The sequence below is a fragment of the Anomaloglossus baeobatrachus genome, chromosome 6 (genome assembly GCF_048569485.1).
Source record: "Anomaloglossus baeobatrachus isolate aAnoBae1 chromosome 6, aAnoBae1.hap1, whole genome shotgun sequence".
In the NCBI taxonomy this organism is placed as follows: Eukaryota; Metazoa; Chordata; class Amphibia; order Anura; family Aromobatidae; genus Anomaloglossus; species Anomaloglossus baeobatrachus.
The window spans coordinates 72,015,603-72,042,106 of NC_134358.1; the positions used below are offsets into that span (position 1 = coordinate 72,015,603).

Here is a 26,504-nt window from a genome sequence, read left to right on the forward strand (position 1 = left end):
CTGACCAATTGAGGCAAGCGGCTCCTGCCTTTGACGTCAGCGCTCTGGGTGCGGAAGTTCCTCCCTCGTCGTGATGGTTACCCGATACACATCCTGTACCAGCGAACAGCAAGTCACAGGAGGAGACCGGCGATGGAACGGAAGGTAAGTTGTGTTTGTGTGTTTGTGTGATGGCACAATAGGGGACCAGGATGGGACATTTAACAAGTTGTGGAAGGAATTGTCTGCATTGCATTTTTTCCTATGGGAAATCTTGCTTTGCTGAACGAGTAACTTGGTTAACAAGCACACTCCCAGAACGGATTGTTCTAGTTAACCAAGGTTCCACTGTACTTTCTTTTTTTTTTTTTTTTTTTTTTTATTTTTTCAACGTATACGACAAATTGTTGGCATCCCTTGTTGCAATTACTGAGTGACATGTCTAATGTTTTTTTTTTATGTATTAAAGGGACTCTGTCACCAAGTTTTTGCTCCATATGAGAGCATCATAATGTAGAGACAGAGACCCTGATTCCAGTGATGTGTCAATTACTGAGCTGTTTGTCATTTTGATAAAATCAATGTTTTCTCTACTGTAGATATAGCCGTTATACAGAGCTCATCAATATGCTGAACTACTTGCAGCACGCTAAGTAGTCCTGTAATGATAATCTTCTATTGATAAATCAGTGATTTAATCAATACTACACTAATCAGCCCAGTAAGTGACACATCACTGGAATCAGGGTCTCTGTCTCTACATTATGCTGCTCTCAGATTAGGTGGCAAAAACCTGCTGACGGGTTCACTTTAAGGTAATTCTTAAAACCATTACAGATGACAGCTGGCCATGTGAACAGAGCCAAGTATTAAAAAGATGGATCCGTTACATAACAATCAAAACCGATGTGAATTGTTAACTATATTATCATCTTTAAAACAAAACAAGGGTCGATCTGTTTAGTCACTTTGGTTTACACTTTGCATTCATTTTTTGATCCATTTTTTTTATGGATCCTCTTTTACTATAGGTGTCTCATACAACCTCTAATGTTCTGGGCATGTTAAGTGCTAAAACAAATCAGTTTATTTGTGATATAACTGACTACTAATGAGCGGGCATTACCATGCCTGGTACACGTAACAAGCAGTTGGAAGCTTGGATGGCCGCGACTTGAGTACCCGAGTGTAATGGAAGTCTCTGGGAAACTTTCTTCTGGAGAAAATGCTTGAGTTCCCCATTGGTTTCCTTTTATACTTGTCACACGAGTAGAGCCCATCTAAGGCCGGGGCCACATGGGGCACTACTGCGATCCTCACATGGCACTCGGCTCACACTGGCAGCCCAGCAGGAGCAGTGTCATATGAGTGTCACTGTGACTGAGGTCCGATCGTGCGATCGGACCGCAGCTGCGGGGGGCAGGCTGGCAACTGAGGAGGGGCGGGCCGGATTTATCTCCCTCTCTCCTGTGTTGCTGGCTAGTGCCATTCTCGCCCTGCACTCACGGTACACCAGTGCGAGAGAAACAAGGATCGCATTGCACCCGCAGCATGCTGCGACTATTTTCTCCGATTTGGTCTGAGAAAATAATCTCTCATGGGTGCTGGCACACAGGCTAATATTGGTCCGAGTGGAATGCGATGTTTTATCACATTCCACTAACTTTGATTTTCATGCTGTGTGTCTTAGGGGTACTTTGCACGCTGCGACATCGCTAAAATCGGCTAGTGATGCCGAGCGCGATAGTCCCCGCCCCCGTCGCAGATGCGATATCTTGTGATAGCTGGCGTAGCGGACATTATCGCTACGGCAGCTTCACATGCACATACCTGCCCTGTGACGTCTCTCTGGCCGGCGACCCGCCTCCTTCCTAAGAGGGCGGCTCGTGCCACGTCACACGGCAGGCGGCCAATAGAAGCGGAGGGGCGGAGAAGAGCGGGACTTAAACATCCCGCCCACCTCTTTCCTTCCGCATTGCAGACGGGACGCAGGTAGATGTTCCTCGCTCCTGTGGCTTCATACACAGCGATGTGTGGTGCCGCAGGAACGAGGAACAACATCGTATCTACTATTGGTGCAACATTATGAAAATGACCGACACTACACAATCACCGATTTTCGACGCTTTTGCGATTGTTTATCGGTGCATCTAGGCTTTACATGTTGCGACGTCGTTACCGGCGCCGGATGTGCGTCACTTTCGATTTGACCCCGACGATATTGCAGTAGCGATGTCGCAGCGTGCAAAGTACCCCTTAGGCCTAAGTGTCCAACTGCCCATTAGGAGTACAGAGCATGGTAGTGCCCACTCATCACTAGTTACAAGCACCCGAGCATGGTAGTGCTGAGAGCCATCACTGCTGATGTCTGTGTTCTAAAAACAAAAAAAAAAACAAAAACCAAAAATACTGTTAAAAATGGCTAGCAGCTGAACAGGAGACCCTTGATGCCCCTTGTTATCCAATTAAAATCAATGGAGTGTTTTTAGTTCTGTATTTGTGATCTCAAATATGATCCCAGACCAGCAATAATGAAGATTACAGGGTCATTCTCATCTGTAGCGGTTATCGGCTATCCATAGATTGAACCCCCAAGGATCCAACATTTTTAGAAACGTTTACCCCAGATTAGGCTTTTTGCCTCCATGTAGTGGGGGGGAATGTATCTTATTTCCTTTTGGCGCCGGCTCCTCTTGCCGTTGAACCCTTGTTGCGGTTTACATTATACAGTAGGAATAGTTTTGGTCTTACAGATTTGTGCTCGGCTGCTGATCCGCAGACTCCGAAGCCTTGAGACCGATCATACTGTGCGCCATCACGCTGCTCTGATCAGTAATGGGGCTTGTTTGGTCTGACAGTTTGCGTGCTGGATAATACTGGACCTGGCCGCTTTATTCGGATACTTGGCATCCTTGCGATGTCCCGTTCTTGTGATGTCACTTATCTTGTTTTGTATCAACGTTTTTTCCTTCATCTATACAGTTTTAATTGGAAATAATGGATAGTCTGGATACCTTTCCTGTAAAGCTGTAGGATAACGCTCAGTGCATGCAGTATCTACGCTCAGTTGAACATATACTCTGGCAGAAGCTAACCATGTATACTTTAAGGCTATGTGCGCACAGTGTGTTTTTTGGTCAGAAAACTGCAGGACTTTGCTTCCCCAGCAAAGTCTATGCGCTTTCATTTTTGCTATCCGCATTTTTTTTTTTTTTGCTGTTTTTAAACTGACCTAAAAAACCATGTCAATTCTTTTCTGCGTTTCGTCACCCATACAATGCATTTGCAAAACGCAGGAGTAAAAACGCATGCGTTTTTGTGTGGTTTTGGTGCAGAAAATGCAGCATAAAAAAAAAGCATTGTGCGCACAGCCTAAAGGGGACCTGTCACGTTAAAAATGGTATCTGTTCTATGGGCCTGATGTTACAGCAGGAGGAGCTGATCAGATTGATACACTGAAAATGTAACTTATATGCATTCACACAATGGTAATTTCAATGAGTACATTGAGTCCAGAAGGCCGTCCTACTAGGTAATTGATAGGGGTCCCTGTATTACTGCATTCAGAGAGCTGTCAGTCGCTGAGTAGGACCGTGCACTGGACTTATGCATACAAACATCAGGCTGTTGAACGTTTTCTATCAAACTTGGATATCATTTTGCTGCGCTCTTCCTTCTCTAGACATTGTTGTCCATAGATTGGACTGAAACTACAATGTTTATGGGTTCCCTCATAGGCCCTCACCAGATGGCTGGCAACAGTGTCCCTTCTCCGGTTGCATCTGTATACGGTTTATGTAAAGGAATCTGTCACCAGGATTTGCTTTATCATCTGAGAGCAGCATACATAATCTGTGAAGAGATCCTGACTCCAGTGATGTCACTTAGTTTACTGGGTGCAGCGGTGGTGACACAATCAGAGTTCTTAAATATAGCAGAGCTCATAAAACGAACCCCGCCCACCACAGCTCTGTGTACAGTGTCTATAGACAGTGAGCTGTTTATCAGAAGAGGGACTGTGAGCAGACAACTTTGACAGCTAGTCCTAGCAATGATAATGTCCTAGTGATAAACCCTTTTCTACAAGTAAACAGCACACAGTTTAATAAGGGACATTTCTCTGAAATCTGGGTTTTAGCCTATATCTATTTTCCTGTCTTCAGATTACATAACAAGAACCTGCTGACAGATTCCCTTCAACTTTGTAGAATGGAGCAGTCGGTAATGCTTTTATTAAGAGTGACCACCAAAAGTTTATACAGGACAAACTGCAGATATGTCCTCCATAGGGTTTGTACTGTAGCACTCTAGTGCATTAGTGCACATATTATACGAGGGGACACCGCCACTCGTCACTGGAGTCCTATGATTATTGTTGGCCTACTTGCTGGACATACGGTTAACACTGATCAAACCCTGCTGTCTATGGCGATGTAGGGAATATTACACTGTAATATTTATTATTTGCATTTAATTTTTTTTTTTGTTTGTTTTTGGCCATTAAAATCTGCAGTCAGGTTTTCTTTTTTTTTTTTTTTTTTTTTTTTATAAAGAAAATGGATAAATAAAAGTTCAGGCAGTCTCCCTGTTGCAGTTCTTAAAAGCTTACAAGAGTGAAATGCTAAGGTGATGCAGACTATTTATTTTATTTATATTTTTTTTTAATTTTATTTTTGTTTTCCCCCTTGGTGTAAAAATAGGCACGGATGTGTGAATGCAGCCTAAAGCTCCTTATACCCATTGGACTATTGTCGGCCAAACTACACTCCAATATCTAAGGATTAGGCGGACAATCTAATCTGCCAATCTGATTTGTTGGGAGATGTGTCGATCAGATATCTGATTTCACGCTGCCGACGGCACACGAGCCACTGGCAGAGGTCTCTTTTGGCAGCTTTCTTATTGAGAACATTGGTGTGCTCCCCCAAACGAGCGCCCCTGTGTATGGGAGAGAGACATTTTTTTTTTTTTTTATTTATTTATTTTTTTACCCCCCCCCCCCCCTTACACATTAGATGGATGTCACACAGAAAACCATTCAATTGGCTACTTCTGTATCATACTGATTTTTTTCATCTATGGCTTGTTCAAGCTACTCTCTAAAGCAGTAACATTGTACCTGCTCATTCACTCATCTCCATAATCTGCAGCAAACTGATCTTTATTTACTTAATTTTTTTTAGGTTAAGAGAAGTTTCTGAAAAACTGAATAAATACAACTTAAGCAGGTGAGTGTGTGATAATCTAAAACCAACAGGACCTCTCCCCACCCCCCACCCCCATTATCTGAAATAAATACGGCAAATGATCGAGTTGTCCCAAGTTGAAGGTATCGGAGAAGAGTAAAGGACCCAGGAGAGGCTGGAGGGACCGCACTATAGAGGGGGAGATTGGTGAGGTATGATGAGATCTAGGAAAGGTCCAGGAGGAGCACAGGCCATTGCTGTCAGGACATGTTTTGCCGTGTTGTTTTGGTTTTGACTTGCTCTAGAGATGAGCCAGGCCTGGTAATCCCTTCAAAGTGGTTCATCCATATTTTTTATTTTTTAGATCGATATTATGTTGAGAAACAGTTTCTCTCAAATACCTTATGTTGGCAGTAGTGCCTTTTGAATGGCGCTATTGCAGTCCGCTCTCCCCCCATCACTTGACCCCCGGGCTCAGTGACCTCTGGAATCCGGTGATGTCACGTCAACTTCCTGCTGACCTGACATCACCGCGGCTGACCGCAGCCTCCGTGAGTGATTGACTGTGGGCGGTGTTTCACCTCTTGTCACAGCCCAGTGTGTCTCCTGCTTGCAGCGCTTTGCCGTGAGGGAGCAGGGAGCTGATGGGCTATGCAGAGCGGTGAAACACCGCCCACAGTCAATCACTCGCGGACACTGCGGTCAGCCGCGGCGATGTCAGGTCAGCAGGAAGTTGACGTGACATCACCGGATCCCCGAAGTCACGGAGCCCGGAGATCAGGCGGTTTGGGAATAGTGGTCTGCGATAGCGCCACTCACAGGCACTATTGCCAACACAAGGTATTTGAGAGCAACATTGTTTCTCAACATATCGATCTAGCAAATAATAAATATGGGTGAACCACTTATTTAATGGCTGTAAATGGGCACACTCGGCCAGTCTCCATATGCCAACACAGGGCTGTTGGCCATCAAATAAATATGGCCAGCCTGGCATCCATAGTCACTGTGCCAGGTTAGATTAGGAAACCATTGTATGCCCAATCACAAGGAACAGTCCTTGTGGAGCAATTGTCCCTAACATACGGCTACAAATGAAGTTTAATTACATATGTCCCCATTTTATTACATGCAGGGCAGCTAAACCCAGGTCACCCCAATTATTTACATGGTTTGAATGTCCTTTATTGGTATATTGCAAATATAAACCCCTTTGTTCTCCTTTCTGCGCAGCCACCCGCCTCTGAATGTACTGGAGCAGACGACTATAAAGCAGTGTGTGGTGGGACCCAACCACGCGGCCTTCCTCCTGGAGGTACTTGTGGCACCATATCTCCACCTCCTAATATGACTGAACGCAGCGGTTGTTTGTCACTGATGACTTTTTAATGTATTTTTTTTTTCCTCATTAGGATGGCAGAATCTGCAGAATTGGCTTTTTAGTCCAACCAGACAGACTAGAATTGAGTAAACCGGAAAACAATGATGGGTAAGAATTTTTTTTTATTTTTGGTATCTGGATCGTTCTAATTCTTACCTAAAAAGATAACCTTTTAACACGAAGTCCCAGAGAGGGGTCATTTAACATTTCTACCATTGGAACCCTATGAAATTCCTGGGACTTCTAGTGTTAAATGGCTCTTCTTGGCTTGGAAATGCTGTGTAATCTATGGGAGATGGAGGCGCTGGGCAGATTGGTACAGGACTTGTGGGGAAAGTCTTTATTTTACTAATGGAAATCGCCGTCCTGATTTGTAGAGTTGAGCGCTCCCTGCACCATGCCGTATTGTTGCTCTTCGCCTGCTCTCCGCTCATTGCTGATTTTGACTGTAATCTCAGAGGTCGCTTCAGTTTAAACCTGGATTGTCACTAGGCTAATGACCAGGAGAGTAAAGCAGCTTGGCAGATCCCTTTACCTAACCAGTCCCTGTTTAGGCCTGTGACTATATCTTTCTAAAATGTTAGTGGAGAGCCTCTAAGGGGAGCTCAAACTGGTCCTGTGTGCTACCGGAGTGTCGGCACATCATTACAAGCTCCTGCACTTCACATTGACTATTTCTTAGGTCCTTTTCAGACGTCTGTGTTTAAACAAGTGCAAGCCACACGTACCGGTATGGGAGTCTGTGTTACTGGTACTGGTAAAAAATGCATGGTACTAAAATAAATGTTTTGGTTTTTTTTTTTTTTTTAATGTGTATGGGCAAAGCCTGAAAAACTATAGATGGATATATGGGATGGGTAGAACATATAAGATGGATGGATAGATATAAAGAAAGAACAGAATAGCGATAGAGATGGCTAGCTTGGCCAGCTGTTTTACAGCATTTTTATTTTTTAATTTAAAAAAAAACAAACAAAAAAAAAACACGTGTGGTCCTCTCCATTTTACTAAAACCAGCCATGGAAAACAGCAGACCACTGGGTGCTGATATTGGAGTGGGAAGGGCCATGGTTATTTGGCCCTTTCCAGCCTAACAATAGCAGCCCACAGCCACCCCAGAAATTTCGCATACATTAAATGCGCCAATTCTGGTGCTGGACCTGGCTTTTCCCGTTGCCCTGCTGTAGTGGCAAACTGGGTAATATTTGTGGGGTTGATGCGCTCTATCTCTCGAGCTCTCTTGTGGTCACGCGGTCTGTGTGGAAACACCATAGACTGACATGGGTACGTGAGGCATCCGTGTTTAAACCGTGCACTGCTGTCTGTCCATTCACAGCATGTTGATCAGTTTATACATTTTAAAGAGAACTTTTTTTTTTTTTTTTTTGTGCCTGTGCTGTGGAGATGCTGGAAGAGTATTTGGCACCTAATGAGTTAAATCTTGCATTAGATTTTACTAGGTGCGTGTGCTTATCTCTGAGTAGCCTAATCATAAGTGGACAGCAATACAGCAGAAAAAGAACACTTCCCTCCATAGCCGAGTTCTCAGTGTGTGAAATGTAATAGTTCTGATCTCTTGGTCTACCCTCCAGCATGATTAGAAAGCGCTGGATAATAAGAGCACAGATGACTGACGCCTTTGGGATCATATCCTTCTTGGGGGAGAGTGCTGAGTTTACCTACAGTGGATACGGAAAGTATTCAGACCTCTTTAACTGTTTGTCTTTCTTTCATTGCAGCCATTTGGTAAATTAAAAAAGTTCATTTTTTTTCCCTCATTAATGTACACTCTGCACCCAATCTTGACAGGAAAAAAAAACAAATTTAGAAATTTTAGTGAATTTCTTAGACAAGAAAAACTGAAATATCACATGGTCATAAGTATTCAGACCCTTTGCTCAGTATTGATAGAAGCACCCTCCTTTTGCGCTAGCACCGCCATAAGTCGTCTTGGGAATGATGCAACAAGTTTTTCACACCTGGATTTGGGGGATCCTCTGCCATTCTCCCTTGAAAATTCTCTCCAGTTCCGTCAGGTTGGATGGTGAACGTTGGTGGACAGCCATTTTCAGGTCTCTCCAGAGACGCTAAATTGGGTTTAGGTCAGGGCTCTGTCTGGACCAGTCAAGAATAGTCAGTTCTGAAGCCACTCCTTTGTTATTTTAGCTGTGTGCTTAGGGTCATTGTCTTGTTGTAAGGTGAAACTTTTGCCAAGTCAGAGGTCCAGAGTACTCTGGATGAGGTTTTCTTCCAAGATATCTTTGTACTTGGTTGCATTTCGCTTTCCTTCAATTGCAACCAGTCGTCCTGTCCCTGCAGCTGTAAACACCCTCATAGCATGATACTGCCATTACCATGTTTCACTGTAGGTATTGTATTGGGTAGGTTATGAGCAGTGCCTGGTTTTCTCCACACATACCGCTTAGAATTCTCACCAAAAAGTTCTATCTTCGCCTCATCAGACCAGAGAATCTTATTTCTCATAGTCTGGGAGTTCTTAATATGTTTTTTGCAAACTCTGAGGGCTTTAATATGTCTTGCACTAGAGAGGCTTCCATCAGGCCACTCTGCCATAAAGGCCTGACTGGTGGAGGGCTGCAGTGATAGTTGACTTTGTGGAACTTTCTCCCATCTCCCTACTGCATCTCTGGAGCTCAGTCACAGTGATCTTGGGGTTCTTCTTTATCTTTGTCACCAAGGCTCTTCTCTCACCATTGCTCAGTTTGGCTGGACGGCCAGGTCTAGGAAGAATTCTGGTGGTCCCAAACGTCTTCCATTTAAGGATTATGGAGGCCACTGTGCTCTTAGGAACCTTGAGTACTGCAGAAATTCTTTTGTAACCTTGGCCAGATCTGTGCCTTGTCACAATTCTGTCTGAGTTTCTTGGGCAGTTCCTTTTGACCTCATGATTCTCATTTGGTTTGACATGCACTGTGAGCTGTGAGGTCTTATATAGACAGGTGTGCACTTTTCCAAATAAAGTCCGATCAGTTTAATTACACACAGCTGGACTCCAATGAAGGAGTAGAACCATCTCAAGGAGGCTCTCAAGGAAATGGACAGCATGTCACTTAAATATGAGTGAGCAAAGGGTCTGAATACTTATGTCCATGTGATATTTCAGTTTTTCTTGTTAAATAAATTTTGCAAAACTTTTTTTTTTTTTTTTTTATTTCTGTCAAGGTGGGGTGCAGAGTACATTAATGAGAAAAAATAACTTTATCGTTCCTTTGGGAGACCCAGACCATGGGTGTTTAGCTTCTGCCTCCGGAGGACACACAAAGTACTACACTTAAAAGTGTAGCTCTTCCCTCTGAGCTTATACACCCCCTGGTAGCCAGTCCTAGCCAGTTTATCGCTTTGTGTTCAGGAGGTCATACATCCACACATGCATTCTCATCTGATTTGTTTGACTTTTGGAAAGAGTTTGAAAAGCGGGTCCATGTCTGGACTCCCGGCATGTCCCTTCTCACCCCACTGTGTCGGCGGTGTTGTTAAGGTTGATTTACAAGGCTGCAGCCTTACATGCCGCGCTCCTTCACCATCCCTTCTGGGCTCTGGCTTGAAGTGGGAGCCAGCACGGTCTCCATGCCTGGCAGGAGTCCGGTCTCCATGCCTGGCAGGAGTCCGGTCTCCATCCACAGCCCCTTGAGGATTCTGTTGGACCGGAGCACTCCTCCCCAGGGACATGGCCCTGCGTCTCAGCAGCTAAGTACCTGAGACGTTTATGTGTTGGGGGTCCCGGTTCTTTATTGTATGGGGAGAGTATGCTGTATGTGATTGTTTTTAACTTTTCCGGCGGGTTCTCCAGCTTTTGCCAGAGAACCGCGCCGATGGTGCCTGCTTGTCAGCCTCGCCGATTAAATTTAGGCCCCGGCTTCGCCGGAGGCCTAGTTTCGTTTTCCTGCCCTCACATGCCACTCATGCAGAGGGACAGGTTCGGCTCCTCCCGGAGGCCGTTCTACACAGGGGAGGGACACTCCCCACTGCTGGGGCATCCGTCCTTCCCTGCAGGTCTCTATAGCCCTCCACTTCCCGCTCTTTTATAGGAACGCCCCATTTCTCAGGCAGAGTTCACTCTGCTCTGGGACATCCTGCATTCTGCATCTCTGCTGAGGTGCTGCGCACTGGGGGACCGGGCTTTGGGATCTGGAGGGCACACAACACCGCGCTCAGCGGTCTGGTAAGCCACAGCCGGTCTCCGGTTGTGGACCTCTGTATATTCTCCCTGGGGTTCATTCTCTGCAAAGCCCCCACTCCAGCAGCATGTCTCACACGAGGAGCAAGGCTCCAAAGCTTTATGCTGCATGCACTGCATGTAAGCTCCTGCTGCCTGAGCCGAGCATTTATCCACACTGTGATGGTTGCTCTAACTTGGCGGTGTCACAGCCTGGAGTCTCACCCCCAGTGGTCTCTCAGGCTGCTGCTGCTGCACCTGTGACTGAACCCCCGGCCTGGGTAGAGTCCTTTTCTAGGTCCATATCCCAGTCATTTGCTGAGTCCATGGGACTTTTGTCCAGGACTTTGATGAATATGCATCAGCCCCCCTCAAAGTGTGCCTCTAATACTCTTGACAGAGGACTCCTATCCTCTGACCTCCGTCTATCAGAGCTCACGGAGGATTCATCATCTGATCCCAGACCCCGTCCTTCTAAGAGAAGGCGCAGGGTTTCCTCCCCCTCCCCATCCCACGGCTCTGTCTCAAGAGCTGACTCTCAAGATGAGGAGGATGCCCTCACTGGGGGCTCGGAGGCTATGTATCCCATCGATTTTCTCTGAGGGTGACTCTGACCTTAGTGATTTGATTGCTTCTATTAATTCTGTGCTGGATCTCAATCCGCCAGTGTCAGAGGAGCAACTCTCTTTGGCAGAAAAACATCAGTTTACCTCGCCTAAGAGAGTGAAGAGTGTTCTTTAACCACTCCAGTTTTCAGACCGCTTTGACCAAACCCAGGGCCTGTCCTGACAAACGCTTTCCAAAGCGTGGTTCTGATGACCGGTTTCCATTTCCACCTGAGGTGGTCAAGGAGTGGTCTCACTCCCCAAAGGTAGACCCCCCGGTGTCTAGGCTCTCAGCCCGGACCGTTGTGTCGGTGGCTGACGGCACCTCACTTAAGGATTCCACTGACCGTCAGATTGACCACCTGGCCAAATCTGTGTATGAAGCTGCGGGGGCCGCGTTTTCCCCGACTTTTGCAGCAGTGTGGGCTCTCAAAGCCATCTCTGCTTCTCTAGAGGAGATGCATTCCCTTACCAAGGAATCTATGCCTGAGATGGTTACCTTAACTTCTCAGGCTTCAGCTTTTTCATCTTATGCCATGTCTGCCATGCTAGAGGCTGCTCACCGCACTGCGGTGGCTTCAGCTAATTCTCTTGTTATCCGCAGGATTTTGTGGCTTCGAGAGTGGAAGGCAGATGTTTCTTGCTGGGCTCCCTTTTGCTGGTTCACGGCTGTTTGGTGAACAGCTGGATGAAATTATTAAGGAAGCTACTGGCGGGAAGAGTACTTCCATGCCACAAACCAAGACCAGGAAACCCGCCCAGGGTAGGAATCAATCGAGGTTTCGTTCCTTTCGTTCCTCCAACTGGTCATCCTCTAAGCCTTCCGCCTCATCCGCTAACTCAGCCAAGGATCAGAAATCCAACTGGCGCCCAAAAGCGTGTCCGCAGAAGACCGCAGGAGTTTCTGCCACTAAGGCAGCTTCCTCATGACTCTCGGCCCGCTCCAGCCACGTCCTTAGTCGGTGGCAGGCTCTCCCACTTTGGCGACGCTTGGTTAAAGCAAGTCTCCGATCAGTGGGTGAGAGACATCATATCTCACGGCTACAGGATAGAATTCTCTTCCAGCCCTCCAAACAGATTTTTTCTCTCAACTCCCCCCTGCTCCAAGGCCGCCGCCTACTCGCAGGCCGTGGCGTCCTTGCAGGCAAACTGAGTGATTGTCCCAGTTCCCGCTCAGGAACGGTTCAGAGGTTTTTACTCAAATCTCTTCCTAGTTCCAAAAAAGGATGGTACCTTCCGGCCCATCCTGGATCTCAAGCTTCTCAACAAGCATGTTCGGGTGCGGCATTTTCGCATGGAGTCCCTGCGATCAGTCATTGCCTCTATGACCCAAGGGGAGTTCCTGGCGTCCATCGACATCAGAGATGCCTATCTACATGTGCCAATCGCAGTGTCACATCAGCATTGGTTACGTTTTGCGATAGGAGAGGATCATTTCCAATTCGTGGCTCTCCCCTTCGGGTTAGCCAGGGCCCCTCGGGTATTCACAAAGGTCATGGCTGCAGTGATTGCGGTCCTGCACCTCCAGGGGTTGGCAGTGCTCCCTTACCTGGACGACCTTCTGGTCAAGGGTCCATCCAGCGCAGACTGTCAGGGGAGTGTTTCGCTCACTCTCGCCACCCTAGCCCAATTCGGGTGGATTGTCAATCTTCACAAATCCACTCTGACTCCGACCCAGAGTCTCGCGTACCTAGGGATGCAGTTCGAGACTTTGCCGGCACTTGTGAAGTTGCCCTTAATCAAACAGCAGCCTCTCCGGCTAGCGGTGCGCTCTCTCCTGAGGCCCCGCCGTTATTCCCTCAGGCGCCCGATGCAGGTGCTGGGTCAAATGGTGGCTTCCATGGAGGCGGTTCCCTTTTGCCCAGTTCCATCTGCGTCCTCTGCAGCTGGACATCCTCCGCTGTTGGGACAAGCGGCCTTCCTCCTTACAGAGGTTAGTGGCTCTGTCGCCACGGACCAGGAGCTCTCTTCAGTGGTGGCTTCGACCCCCTCTCCCTGTCCCAAGGGCGCTCCTTCCTTGCTCCGTCCTGGGTGATTCTCACCACGGATGCCAGCCTATCCGGCTGGGGAGCGGTACATCTCCACCACAGAGCTCAGGGCACTTGGACTCCGTCCGAGCCAGCCCTTTCAATCAATGTGCTGGAAACCAGAGCTGTGCTTCTAGCTCTCCTAGCCTTTCACCACCTGTTGGCGGGCAGGCACATTCGAGTCCAGTCAGACAACGCGACAGCGGTTGCCTACATCAATCACCAAGGCGGGACACGCAGCCGCCTGACAATGTTGGAGGTCCAACGCATCCTTCAATGGGCGGAGGACTCCGAGTCCCCCATATCCGCAGTCCACATCCCTGGCGTAGAAAACTGGGAGGCAGATTATCTCAACCGTCAATCCGTGGACGGTGGCGAGTGGTCTCTGCACCCGGCAGTGTTTCAGTCAATCTGCCGCAAATGGGGCACTCCGGACGTGGACCTAATGGCATCCCGTCACAACAACAAGGTTCCGGTTTACGTGGCTCGCTCCCACGATCCTCAGGCCTTCGCCGCGGACGCTCTGGTTCAGGACTGGTCCCAGTTTCGTCTGTCCTACGTGTTTCCCCCTCTAGCTCTCTTGCCCAGAGTCCTGCGCAAGATCAGAATGGAGGGCCGTCGAGTCATCCTCATTGCACCGGACGGGCCCAGGCGAGCTTGGTATCCGGACCTGCTCCAACTTTCCGTGGAGATGCCGTGGCATCTTCCGCACCGTCCAGACCTGCTCTCGCAAGGTCCGTTTTTCCGCCCGAATTCTGCGGCCCTCAAATTGACGGTGTGGCTCTTGAGTCCTGGATTTTGACGGCTTCTGGTATTCCTCCTGAAGTCATCTCCACTATGACCCGGGCCCGTAAGTCTTCCTCCGTCAAGATCTATCACAGGACTTGGTAAATTTTCCTGTCCTGGTGTCGCTCTTCCGGCCATTCTCCTTGGCCATTCTCGTTGCCGACCCTTCTGTCTTTTTTACAGTCCGGTCTGCAGCTAGGACTGTCCCTCAACTCTCTCAAGGGACAAGTCTCAGCTCTATCAGTGCTGTTCCAGCGGCGTATCGCCCGGCTGGCTCAAATCTGCACCTTCATGCAAGGTGCGTCTCACATCATTCCGCCTTATCGGCGGCCCTTGGATCCCTGGGACCTTAACTTGGTCCTCACGGTATTGCAGAAACCCCCCTTTGAGCCTCTTAGGGAGGTTGCTTTGTATAGTCTTTCTCAAAAGGTGGCCTTTCTAGTTGCCATAACTTCTCTCAGGAGAGTCTCTGATTTGGCTGCGCTCTCCTCGTAGTCACCCTTTTTGGTTTTTCACCAAGACAAGGTAGTTCTCCGTCCGACCCCGGACTTTCTTCCTAAGGTGGTTTCTCCCTTCCACCTTAACCAGGATATTTCCTTGCCTTCCTTCTGTCCGGCCCCTGTTCATCGCTTTGAGAAAGCGCTGCATACTCTAGATCTGGTGCGTGCTCTCCGGATCTATGTGTCTCGCACCGCTGTGCTCAGGCGGTGCACCTCTTTTTGTGCTGACCACAGGTTGGCGCAAGGGTCTCTCTGCTTCTAAGCCGACCTTGGCCCGTTGGATTAGATCGACCATTTCGGACGCCTACCAGAGTACTCAGGTGCCTCCCCCGCCGGGGATCAAAGCACACTCGACCAGAGCTGTCGGTGCCTCTTGGGCTTTTAGGCACCAGGCTACGGCTCAACAAGTCTGTCAGGCTGCCACTTGGACTAGCCTGCATACCTTTTGTGAGGTAATATTTTTATTTTTAATTTTTTTTAAACTGACAGGGAATTGCTTTACCTCACAAAAAGCAGTGATCCCGTGCTGTAATGTGTATATGTATGTATATGTTTTATATGTATGTGTTTTGTGTGTTTATATGTATTGTGACGTTGCACCTTGCAACATAGGGGGTTACTCGCTCAGCATGAGGGCTTCAGGTAGACACAGGAGGCACAGTTTCTTAAGATCACAGCCTGCTTTATTCCACTTCATAAAGCACCGCGCTGGTACGGACATCACATGGCATGTACAGGCAGGAAAACAGGTACATTCCCAAACCTCAGCCCTTCAGGTTATGTTCAGTCCACAAGTCCCTGCAGAGCCTTCTCAGATGCTGTTTCCTTACCTCCACCCATCAATACACCCAGCTACTTCCTCCAGCACAGGAACTTCAGTGCAGGGCCATGGGTGTGTCCAGAGGCCTGACTTTCATTCATGGGACCACACCCCGAGGTGGAGATATGGTGAACAGCCGTCCCACCTATCTCATTAGCTGTCCACAACAGAGCCGGCCCAGGTAACACACCTTAACCCTCTCAGCACAGTACCAGTGATTATATCACATATCCTCCCCCTCTGCCCAAAGCCGGGGGGTTTTGGCACCTTGACATAGCGGACAAGAGCACCCGCTCTGTCCGCCCCGGACTACAGCCCTTGATGTACCATCCGCCACAGTCACCGGACCCTCCCCAGCGAACTCTCTCATACGCCCCCTGGTCAGTCCCAGCTCTCCAAGGCTGCCACCCACGGTCAGTGTAGGAGGGAGTCTCTCTCCCAGTCGATACTACTGTTCCGTCCAACCCTGAGCTATCCCGACCATTAGAGGGGTCACTATCGAGGGGTCTCAGCGGTGAACTGCCAGAAGAGGCGCCATATCCAAGCCCTCCGCAGCGTCTGTGTATAAATCTATCGTGGGCTCTTCTACCCGGGCATCGTCGTCTGTTTCTCGGATTGTGCACTCTCTTGTCAACGACATTGGCTAACGACCCATCGCTACTTTCATTCAGTCCTTTGGATTGTGTCTCACAGGCCTGAGACAGTTCAGAGTCTGTGCTATAGCCCGATGAATACCTGGGTCCTCTATGACCCTGGCTCCTTTTACCATTGGACTTGCTTTTGCCCTCTGAAGCAACAAGTTTATAGAGCGGGCCACCTTTCTCTTCGGGGCCATAGCCCCTATATGGTCGCCATCCCACACCAACGTGGCGAAGTTGGTTTGCAATCCTCCGTCTTTCTCGATTCAATTGTTTTAACTCTTCCAGGTATCCCAAACGGTATTCTAGGAGGGCTCTTATATCTTCAACACACCCAGTTGTGCCCACAATGGCACATGGAACCATACCGACTTCACAGGGCCTTCTGGCTTCGTTATGAATATCAATTCTTAATGTCGTCACACCGGTCTTATCAACCATCTCCTGCATGGCTCTTCCATGTCGTCCAATAAGTTTCAAGACCGTCTCTCTGGGTACTTGCATGATCTCTTCCACAAACTCCAACAACCGTCGAGCTGTCTTCACCGCTTCTGCAGTTGTCCCATAGATACAAAATGTTCCACTGTCTTTATCTAAATGCACAGCTGTGACACCTGGAACCTTCCTGGCTTGCTTAATATTATTTCTTAGTGCTCTCAATGCCAGTCCAATTAATGCTTTCTTCACAACCACCACTTCTTGAAAGCCTGCGGTCAGCTGCGCCAAGCGTCTGGTGTCTTCATCCTTCTTTGCAGTGATGATCCACTTCGTACGAAGACACCGTAGGTGCATGTCACTCAGGATTGCCACTCGCTTCTTTGTGACATCACTGAAAGAGCACACCACCAACTGATTAGTCTCTGCGGCAAAGTACATTTTACAGGCCCCTACTGCCTTCTGGAATCTCTCATGCACCTTCTCACTGGCACAGGCTTCTCTTAAGTCTTCCGGCACGTCTATCCGGCACTTGAAGACTGGTCTGCTTCCTTCACTGTCAAGGACACCAGACTGTTCCTGAGGTCTCTTGCCTTCCTCCATATTCTCCACCAAAGGCTTCACCTGTTGAGTCAGGCTATGTGCGCACGTTGCGTAAATTCATGCAGTTACGCTGCGCTTTGCAGCGCAGCGTAACTGCATGCGTCCTGCGTCCCCTGCACAGTCTATGGAGATTGTGCAGGGGCCGTGCGCACGTGGCGTCTCAGAGCGCAGCGCTTCGGCTACTGCCGAAGCGCTGCGCAAAAAGAAGTGACATGTCACTTCTTTCCTGCGCTTTGCCGGCAGCTCCTGCTCTGTCTATGGGAGGAGCTGCAGGCAGAGCGCATGGAATCGGCGCTCACTACGGACATTTCTGCAGCGATCTAAAGCGCACATGTGCTCTTCAGATCGCTGCAGAAATTTCTGCAGGGCTAGTACGCAACGTGCGCACATAGCCTTACACACGCCTCGGGTTCCGCCCCGGCCTCAGAGCCTTCGGGTTTCAGGCTCTTAGCTGAGCTAATCTTCTTGTCTGCGATCTTGGTCTTACCCACTGAGTCAGTCAGGCTCTCAGCTTCTGATGAGACCTCACGTCCAGACTTCACCTCTTCCTCAGAGGCTCTTTCCACTTTTACAGCACCAGCTGTGTCTTGGGACTTCACTGCATTCCCTCCACCTTCCTCTTGGGTCTCTGCAGTGTCACCCTCTGCCTTCTCTTGGGAGTTTACAGCATCGCCTTCTACCAGGGTGTTACGCCCTTCAGCACGGCACTCTGTTCTTCTTAGAACCTTGGCACTATTTTCAACATATATCACTTCAACACTGGGTAGCTTACCGGTCTGCTCACCAGGACCTTTGTGGATTTGTACTCCACCAATACTGTCCAGGATTCCGTCTCCTGTATTACTCTGTTGGATTTCATCTCCTACAGTGCTTTCATCCGACAGACCACCAGCTTCATGCTTGGAAATTATAGGAGACACCGCCATTACTACTTTGGTCGGTTCCTTCCCTGCAATTTCACCCTGCTGATTTTTGTCGTGACAATGTGTCAGTTCAGTCTTTGATTCCTCTTTCTTTTGTAGGATATCACTGTCTGACTCTACCGTAGCAGTTGCTACTGGCAACGTGTTTTCATTACCCAGGTATTTCACTTTCTCTGCACCCTCAGGCGACATACACTGTGCCACCTCTCGGCGCTTATTACGTCTTCGGCGTCGGGAGGAAGTTTTCCCCTTCTCACACTTCTGTACCTCACTGTACTTGCTTGTCACCTTTCTGGAGTCAGTGTCTTTACTGGAGTCATCGTCACTCCCCCTGGTGTCCTGGACTAACACGTCCCCACTTAACCAGATGTCGGCCCCCTTCTTTTCTGGAGCTACTATAACTGTAGTGGTCACACTGTCACTTCCTTTTGGAGACGTCATGGTCACCCCTAACTCTTGACAGTCCTTATGTGGAGGTACCATCTCCTCATTGCACCCCAATATCCCACAGGGAATCTGTATAACCTCATACGGAAAAGAGGCTTTCTTAGGCGAGGGCCGACTCATTCCTGTGCAATCGGTCCCGGCCTCTGTCTTCCATAAATCCTGAAAGAGCTCAAAGTCCCGTCCTATGATAACTGGATATAACAGATCTGGCGCTACACCCACATCAGGGCGTCCCAAACGTTTGGCCGTTTGAATCATCACCCTGGCCAGAGGATATACTTTAGTGGTCCCATGCACACAACTTCCTTCTATCGTCCTACCCACCATCACATGGAGATCAGGCATGGGTCTAACTAAGGTCAACCGGCTCCCCGGGTCTAACAGACCAGACACACGTAGCCCATTCAAGTCCACGGAGCACTTCTGTGGCCTCATACTGGATGGATAGCCTATACCGCAGGTAGGACATATGTAAGGCGAACCCCATTGCCCCTTGCTATAGTCTACCTGTTTGGCTTGTAAATGCTCCACCCCCTTGTGGGTCACCATCGCTTTCTGAGGCTCCGCCCCCTGTTGGGTAACTACCCCGTTCCGGGCCTCCGCCCCCTTTTGGGCAACCACCCCGTTCCGGGCCTCCGCCCCCTTTTGGGCAACCACCCCTTTTTGGGACTCCGCCCCCTTTTGGGCAACCACCCCTTTTTGGGACTCCGCCCCCTTTTGGGCAACCACCCCTTTTTGGGACTCCGCCCCCTTTTGGGCAACCACCCCTTTTTGGGACTCCGCCCCTTTTGGGCAACCACCCCTTTTTGGGACTCCGCCCCCTTTTGGGCAACCACCCCTTTTTGGGACTCCGCCCCCTTTTGGGGTTTCCATGCAACGTCCTTAGCCCCCAGTTCACACCGTTCGCCCTTATCTCCCTGGGCACCCAGTGTCCATACCGGCCCCCGAAGGGAACGCTCAAACTTGTCCATGGCTGCCACATCGCTGCACACTGACAGCTCCTGCTGTCCCTGCACCAGGAACTGGTACAGCTCCTCCACAACGTCTGCAGGGACCATTCCCTCTTTTTGGCTTTTAGCCCCCACTGCTGTCACTGGACCTCCAGGCACATGCTGTTGGTGCTGCTGGCTCTGCAGCAGCTGGTTCAGGAGCTCCTCCATGCTGCAACGAAAAGAGGAACAGGAGGGGCGCTCCAATGGGTAATACCCGGTGGTCAAAGACAGGGGGGGGGGTTAGAGAACCACTAACCTTTCCGGGTTGTACCGCCCGTACAACCAGGATCTCCAGCCTGTGGTGTATCACTGCTCACCAAGCAGGGCCTTGCAATTCCGGCTGGCCTGGAACCTCCAGTCGCTGGACTCTCGCCACTGCAGCACGGGTCCCCAACGACCGGCTGATTCACCACCAGGTGCTTGAGAGCGCTGTCCCTGTTCGTGGACCCGCCGATCCACCGCAAACCGCTTCAAAAAATTTTCGTGGACCCGCCGATCCACCGCAAGCAGTCCGTATCCACAGGAATATGTTCTAGGCCGTTGCCCCTAGCAACCAGGCTGCGTTGCCCCTAGCAACCAGACCGCATGCCCGCATTCGAGACACCATATGTGACGTTGCACCTTGCAACATAGGGGGTTACTCGCTCAGCATGAGGGCTTCAGGTAGACACAGGAGGCACAGTTTCTTAAGATCACAGCCTGCTTTATTCCACTTCATAAAGCACCGCGCTGGTACGGACATCACATGGCATGTACAGGCAGGAAAACAGGTACATTCCCAAACCTCAGCCCTTCAGGTTATGTTCAGTCCACAAGTCCCTGCAGAGCCTTCTCAGATGCTGTTTCCTTACCTCCACCCATCAATACACCCAGCTACTTCCTCCAGCACAGGAACTTCAGTGCAGGGCCATGGGTGTGTCCAGAGGCCTGACTTTCATTCTTGGGACCACACCCCGAGGTGGAGATATGGTGAACAGCCGTCCCACCTATCTCATTAGCTGTCCACAACAGAGCTGGCCCAGGTAACACACCTTAACCCTCTCAGCACAGTACCAGTGATTATATCACAGTATGTATATGTTTATATGTATATATGTATGTTTTTTTTTTTTTCTCAAGATCTATTGATTAAAATTTAAGATGGGAAAACTGCATTTTAATGATTTTCAGTGTGTAATGCTTTAAATAGTATCTTCATGTTATTACAATAAAAGAAGCCTAACCATGCAGGGGTGCGTAGCGACCTAAATGCTCCTATGTACAGGACAGTAATATACCGTAATATATTTATTCATTTATATAGCGCTGTTAATTCCACAGTACTTTACATACAATGGCAACTAGTCGTGCGTCCCAGGAGCGCACACTGGTGCATTACGATGGGTCGTGGTTTCTGAGGTCCTGTCTTCTACACTGTTATAAATACACGCAAAATTAATCTTTGCAAATACTACATTGTGTGTTTGTAATAAAGCTTAATAAGCCACCCATAAGTAGTGGTCCTGGGAATATGCCTGTGTGGTCACTGACCTGCAGTGTCTATGATGTGCCACACGGGGAGCCATCCTCCGTGCACAATCCCAAGGGTGTTGCTTAGGCTTGTTCCTTGCCAGACCAAGTCCTGGAGCATTTTTGTCCCTGGGGTTCCAGGCTTTTGATTGATGTCCCAGTTGGTGGTGGTTTCTTCTCTTCTTTATGACTGATTTGCCCTCTTTTGTTTTCAGTTCAAAGTTGAACAGTGGCTCAGGGGCAGGACGGACATCCAGGCCAGGCAGGACTAGTGACTCTCCCTGGTTTCTGTCTGGCTCTGAGACTCTGGGCAGACTGGCTGGCAACACCCTTGGGTAAGTTATAATAAGGTTAAGGCTGATTATAAAATAATTATATTAAGTTTTTTTTATTTTTTTTTTTTCCATGGAAGCTAAAAATGTGTATTTTCAATGTGTGTAGGAGAACCTATAACTACTGAGGATGAATACAGCTTTACCAAGTGTGGCGCTGCTGTGACTTGTCTCCATGTAGTCCGGCTGATTCATTTAGCCATATGTCTTGTGTTAGTGTTGCAGGACATAAGGACATATTACGTTATGTGAATCCATGTAGAATGATGAATTACGTCTAGACTGTTATACAGATGAATATTTATGTACTGTATGTATATATGTATATATGTATATATGTATTTTAATAATGATATATATATATATATATATATATATATATATATATATATATATATATATATATATATATATATATATATATATATATATATTAATATAATATAATATAATATATATTTTTTGTTTTTTTATAGCAGTCGCTGGAGCTCCGGTGTAGGTGGTAGCGGAGGTGGATCGTCTGGTCGGTCGTCTGCAGGTGCTAGAGATTCTCGCAGACAGACTCGGGTCATCCGCACGGGGAGGGACAGAGGCTCTGGACTTCTGGGAAGTCAGCCACAACCGGTGATCCCAGCATCAGTGATACCCGAAGAACTTATATCACAGGTCATTTTGTTTACTGTATATCTACTTAACATGGTTTTGATGTCTTTTTCTGGGCAGTAACTGTAAAGCTGCTATTAGGTTTGGCGCACATCTATTTTGCAGGGCCTGGTCCGTCGTCCATGACTATAGATTATAGATTAACGCCCTGCATCACCAAATAGGTGCTCTGGAGAAAGGTGCAGGAACTCCGGCACACTACCCTGAAAAATAATAAAGAAAGAAAAAAAGAAGAAACTATGTCCTTGCAGTCAAAAAAAGAAAAATGTATTGGATTTACAGGTTGAAAATCGCAGTTAATCTGACATATATTGCTCAATCTGATATATTGTGACGTTTCAGCCTATTCGGCTTTCATCAGACAGGGCTATCTTTATCGGATCTAATACAGCTACAGTGAGTAGTCCCCCGGGAGCGGCAGTCAGAGGCCTCTCTTGGTATAGAACCAGAGCAGAGATGGCTAGGAAAGCTGGGCTTATTGATATGAGGGGCTGCTCTAAAGAACTGGCCTAAATAGATAGCTGATGGATGCCGTCATGTGGTTTAAGACCTATGAATTAGACCGGATATAGATGCCCGGTTGCTCTAAAAACTACAGATGCCCGAAAAGGACAGCAGCCTGTAACTCGAGCAAGGTAAAGTGAAAAGATGGCTATATCATGCACGAACTTCAGTAATGGGAACCTCCCGCTTATACTGAGGAAATGGCAGCCTGCTATTAAGAATATGAGGCATATGGAGAATTAACCCCAAACTGGCAGAAGCCAGGTCAGATGCCAGACGTGTTAATCGCGTGTGCCCTAGCCATCTCTACTCTGGCTCTGTCCCAACCAGTACCTGTTGGTTGAGAGGCGTCTGACTGCCCCTCCCGGGGGACTACTCACTGTAGCCGTATTAGATGTGATAAAAGCTGAATAGGCTGAAACGTCACAATATATCAGATTGAGCAATATATGTCAGATTAACTGCAATTTTTAACCTGTGCACCAATAAATTTATTTTTTTGATTGCAAGGACGTTGTGTTTTTTTTTTTTTTTTTCTTTGTTTTTCCGGGTAGTGTGCCGTCGTCCATGTCCAACTGTGGCCACTGTAGGGAGCCCTCAGAACAGTGTGATCGGTGGGGGTGTGACACTCTGCATGCCGATAAGCTGTTCCAGATGCCGGATTTGCGGAGCTGCACAGCTGTCAATGAAAGTGTCTGCTGCTGGTTACTGCACATCAGCCCCTATTCGCGGATGTACAGTGCCTGCTGCCAATAATGTGTGGCTCCGAGACGCTGTGCATCCGGCTGCTTCTAGCATCGGTAACAGCTGAACACCCCCTCTATGAAATATGTCATCCTAAGGATGGGCGATCAATATAAAAGTCCCAGATCCCTTCTGATCCACTCTCCTTCTTGGGGAAACCATGGCCCCAGTTCATTGACTGGTGGTCACTGGGTGTGCTGTAGCAGACGTGACTGACTCATTGAGAAGTATGACTCTTAATGAATCACCAGTCAGGGACTTGAGGAAGATTTCTGGCGTAAGTAGCACTGCAGCTTGCCATAAATTAGACGAGCTGTGGCATCAGGTCTTCACCCATTTAAACTGAGCAAAAACTATACAACTTTTTATTATTTATTTGTAGAGCACCATTAATTCCATGGTGCTGGTCATGAGAAGGGGTTACTTACAGAACACATATACAAGTTACAGTAGACAGACTAGTACAGAGGGAAGAGGGCCCTGCCCTTGCGGGCTTGCATTCTATAGGATTTTGGGGAGGAGACAGATGGGGTGTAGATTGGGCGGCGGCTCCCGCACGGTGGTGTGGGCGTGTGGGCGGCGGCTCCCGCACGGTGGTGTGGGCGGCGGCTCCCGCACGGTGGTGTGGGCGGCGGCTCCCGCACGGTGGTGTGGGCGGCGGCTCCCGCACGGTGGTGTGGGCGGCGGCTCCCGCACGGTGGTGTGGGCGGCGGCTCCCGCACGGTGGTGTGGGCGGCGGCTCCCGCACGGTGGTGTGGGCGGCGGCTCCCGCACGGTGGTGAAGCAGTCAGGTCATTGTAGATTATAGGCATTTCTGAACAGATGGGTTTTCAGGTTCCGTTTGAAGCTTGCAAGGGTAGCAGATAATCTGACGTGTTGAGGCAGTGAGTTCCAGGAAACTGGGGATGCTCGGGAGAAGTCTTGGAGTCGGTTGCGTGAGGAGCGAATGAAAGAGAGAAGGAGATCTTGGGAGGATCGGAGGTAACGTGTTGGAGTGTAGTGGGAGATGAGATTAGATTACAACTGAAAACCCTTTGATGAATTGGGGCCTATGTCTATCCTGTTAAAGGGAACCAACCAGCAGGATGTTCATATATAAAGTAAAGCCAGTGCTATACTGGCGCTTGGAGGCTGAATGTAAGCATATTTTTTATTCAGAGATTGGATGTTTTATTTCAGAAATATGGGCAAGTAAAGTTCCAGCAATGCTCTGTTATTTGATTGACAGGTGCAACAGGAAGGGAATATGTGGGTTGGGTCTTGCTATCTATCCCCGCCCCTGTCTGACTGTCTGCATCGGAATTAACAACTGCGATAGGGGGAGGAAGGCCAGGCAGCAGACGGGCGAGAATAGATAGCAAGACCCGATGTGATTCCCTTCCTGTTGCACCTGTCAATCAAATAACAGTGCATTGCTGGAACTTTACTTGCACATATTTCTGAAATAAAACATAAGCTTAGATTCAGCATCCTAATGCCAGTATACCACTGGCTTTACTTTATATATCAAAGTCCTGTTTGTTGGTTCCCTTTAAGCCACACTGTCCAGAGTTGCCGAAATCTCGTGCACACAACAGTTGAGGCAAGAACATGACCGTTTTTGGTGCAAATTGTGCAAGCATTTAGTTTATTAAATCTCCACTGTGCAAGTGTGGGGGCAATTTTTTTTTTTTTTTTTTTTTTTTACACGAATTTTTATTGTGCAATCAAATTTTTCTTGTCTACTATAGGCCCAGGTCGTCCTTCAAGGAAAGTCTCGGAGCGTCATCATAAGGGAACTACAGAGGACGAATCTTGACGTGAATTTGGCAGTGAACAATCTCTTGAGCCGCGACGATGAAGACGGAGATGATGGCGACGACACGGCCAGCGAGTCCTACTTGCCTGGAGGTTAGCGCTTACTTGCTTGTCCCGTCTGTTACTCACGTCTAGAGGTGGCCTTATATCCTAAAGTCAAAACTTAATAGATGATGAAATGCTGCCGGAAATGTGGTCTCAGTCCGAGTCTGTGACCGTCGTCTTCTTTCTGGGTGTTAGTGACTGTAGTGAAATGTCTCATGGCATTCTGATTTTCTTATTTTGCTTAATGACGGCTTGTGATCCTTGTGTTTGTAGAGGATCTTATGTCACTGCTGGATGCTGACATTCATTCTGCTCACCCAAGTGTCATAATTGATGCTGATGCTATGTTTTCAGAAGATATTAGCTACTTTGGTTATCCATCCTTTCGGCGCTCTTCACTTTCCAGGATAGGCTCATCTAGAGGTAATTCTGTGCCTTTGTCTTTTTTTTTTAGAAATTAGCCACGTTTTTATGTCCTAGTCTTTAGCATTCCCTTGTAATTTGATTTTATATAAATATATTTTTTTTTTTTTTTTTTTTTAGCATTTTAAAACGTGTTGGCCAATGGCAGACCCTCATTGCAGTCAGTAAGCGTCCTTAGTGGCCCAGTTAAACCAATAGAGGCAATTTATCTTAATGTTATGGTTCCCCAAATTTCTTAATTTTTTGCTGATTGCATACTAGACTTCATGGCAAACACTTGATTGCCAAGTTGCTCATGAATTAAAAGGAACCTGTCATCTGTTTTTCGGCCTATGCTGCGGCCACCACCACCGGGCTCTTATATACAGCATGCTAACATGCTGCATATAAGAGCCCAGGCCGCTGTGTAGAAAGTAAAAAAAAAAAAAAAAAACTACTCACCTAACGGTCGCTGCGGTGGATTTGAGTCAGATGGGCGTCTCCGGTGCTGGCGCCGCCTTTCGGTCATCTTCGTCCTCCCTCTAAACCACCAGAAAGAAAAAAACGATCAAACGCCCAATAATGAAATTGCAAAATTTTATTGTATAAATTACCACAGACAACATGAAAAAAGTGGAGCAAATTAGTGCAGGACTTCATTAACCCCAAGAGGTCACAGATCCCTTTATGTATACCTATACCTATCAAGCTAGTGACCACCGTGTATGTATACAAGGCCCCCCTAGGTGTCACTATATATCCAACCATACTTTCCCACATGTGCGACCATAGGATTTTACCATCAAAATTTGTCACGATACTTTCAATTTGTATAGATCCATAGTACACTCTTACATAGGTGCAGATCAAATCGGGCAATGGATATCAAAAGGAGGGATTCCATAAACTGCCCGATGGCCGTTTCGGTAACACTAGGTTACCTTCGTCAGGAGGCGAAGGTAGTCCTTCTGTAGTCTGTGTGCATGACGCGTCATACGTCATCCATACT

The 26,504-nt window shown here is 47.9% G+C and overlaps 1 protein-coding gene across 1 annotated transcript in view; it reads left to right on the forward strand.

Moving 5' to 3' along the window:
• UBR5 (ubiquitin protein ligase E3 component n-recognin 5) overlaps window positions 1-26,504 on the forward strand; it is a 392,825-nt gene that overhangs the window by 35,529 nt on the left and 330,792 nt on the right. Inside the window, exons 2-8 of the mRNA XM_075353032.1 lie at window positions 5,163-5,207; window positions 6,399-6,480; window positions 6,578-6,654; window positions 21,224-21,343; window positions 21,817-22,006; window positions 24,982-25,141; window positions 25,367-25,516. Coding sequence (XP_075209147.1) covers window positions 5,163-5,207; window positions 6,399-6,480; window positions 6,578-6,654; window positions 21,224-21,343; window positions 21,817-22,006; window positions 24,982-25,141; window positions 25,367-25,516 — 824 coding nt within the window. The remainder of the gene's footprint in view (window positions 1-5,162; window positions 5,208-6,398; window positions 6,481-6,577; window positions 6,655-21,223; window positions 21,344-21,816; window positions 22,007-24,981; window positions 25,142-25,366; window positions 25,517-26,504) is intronic.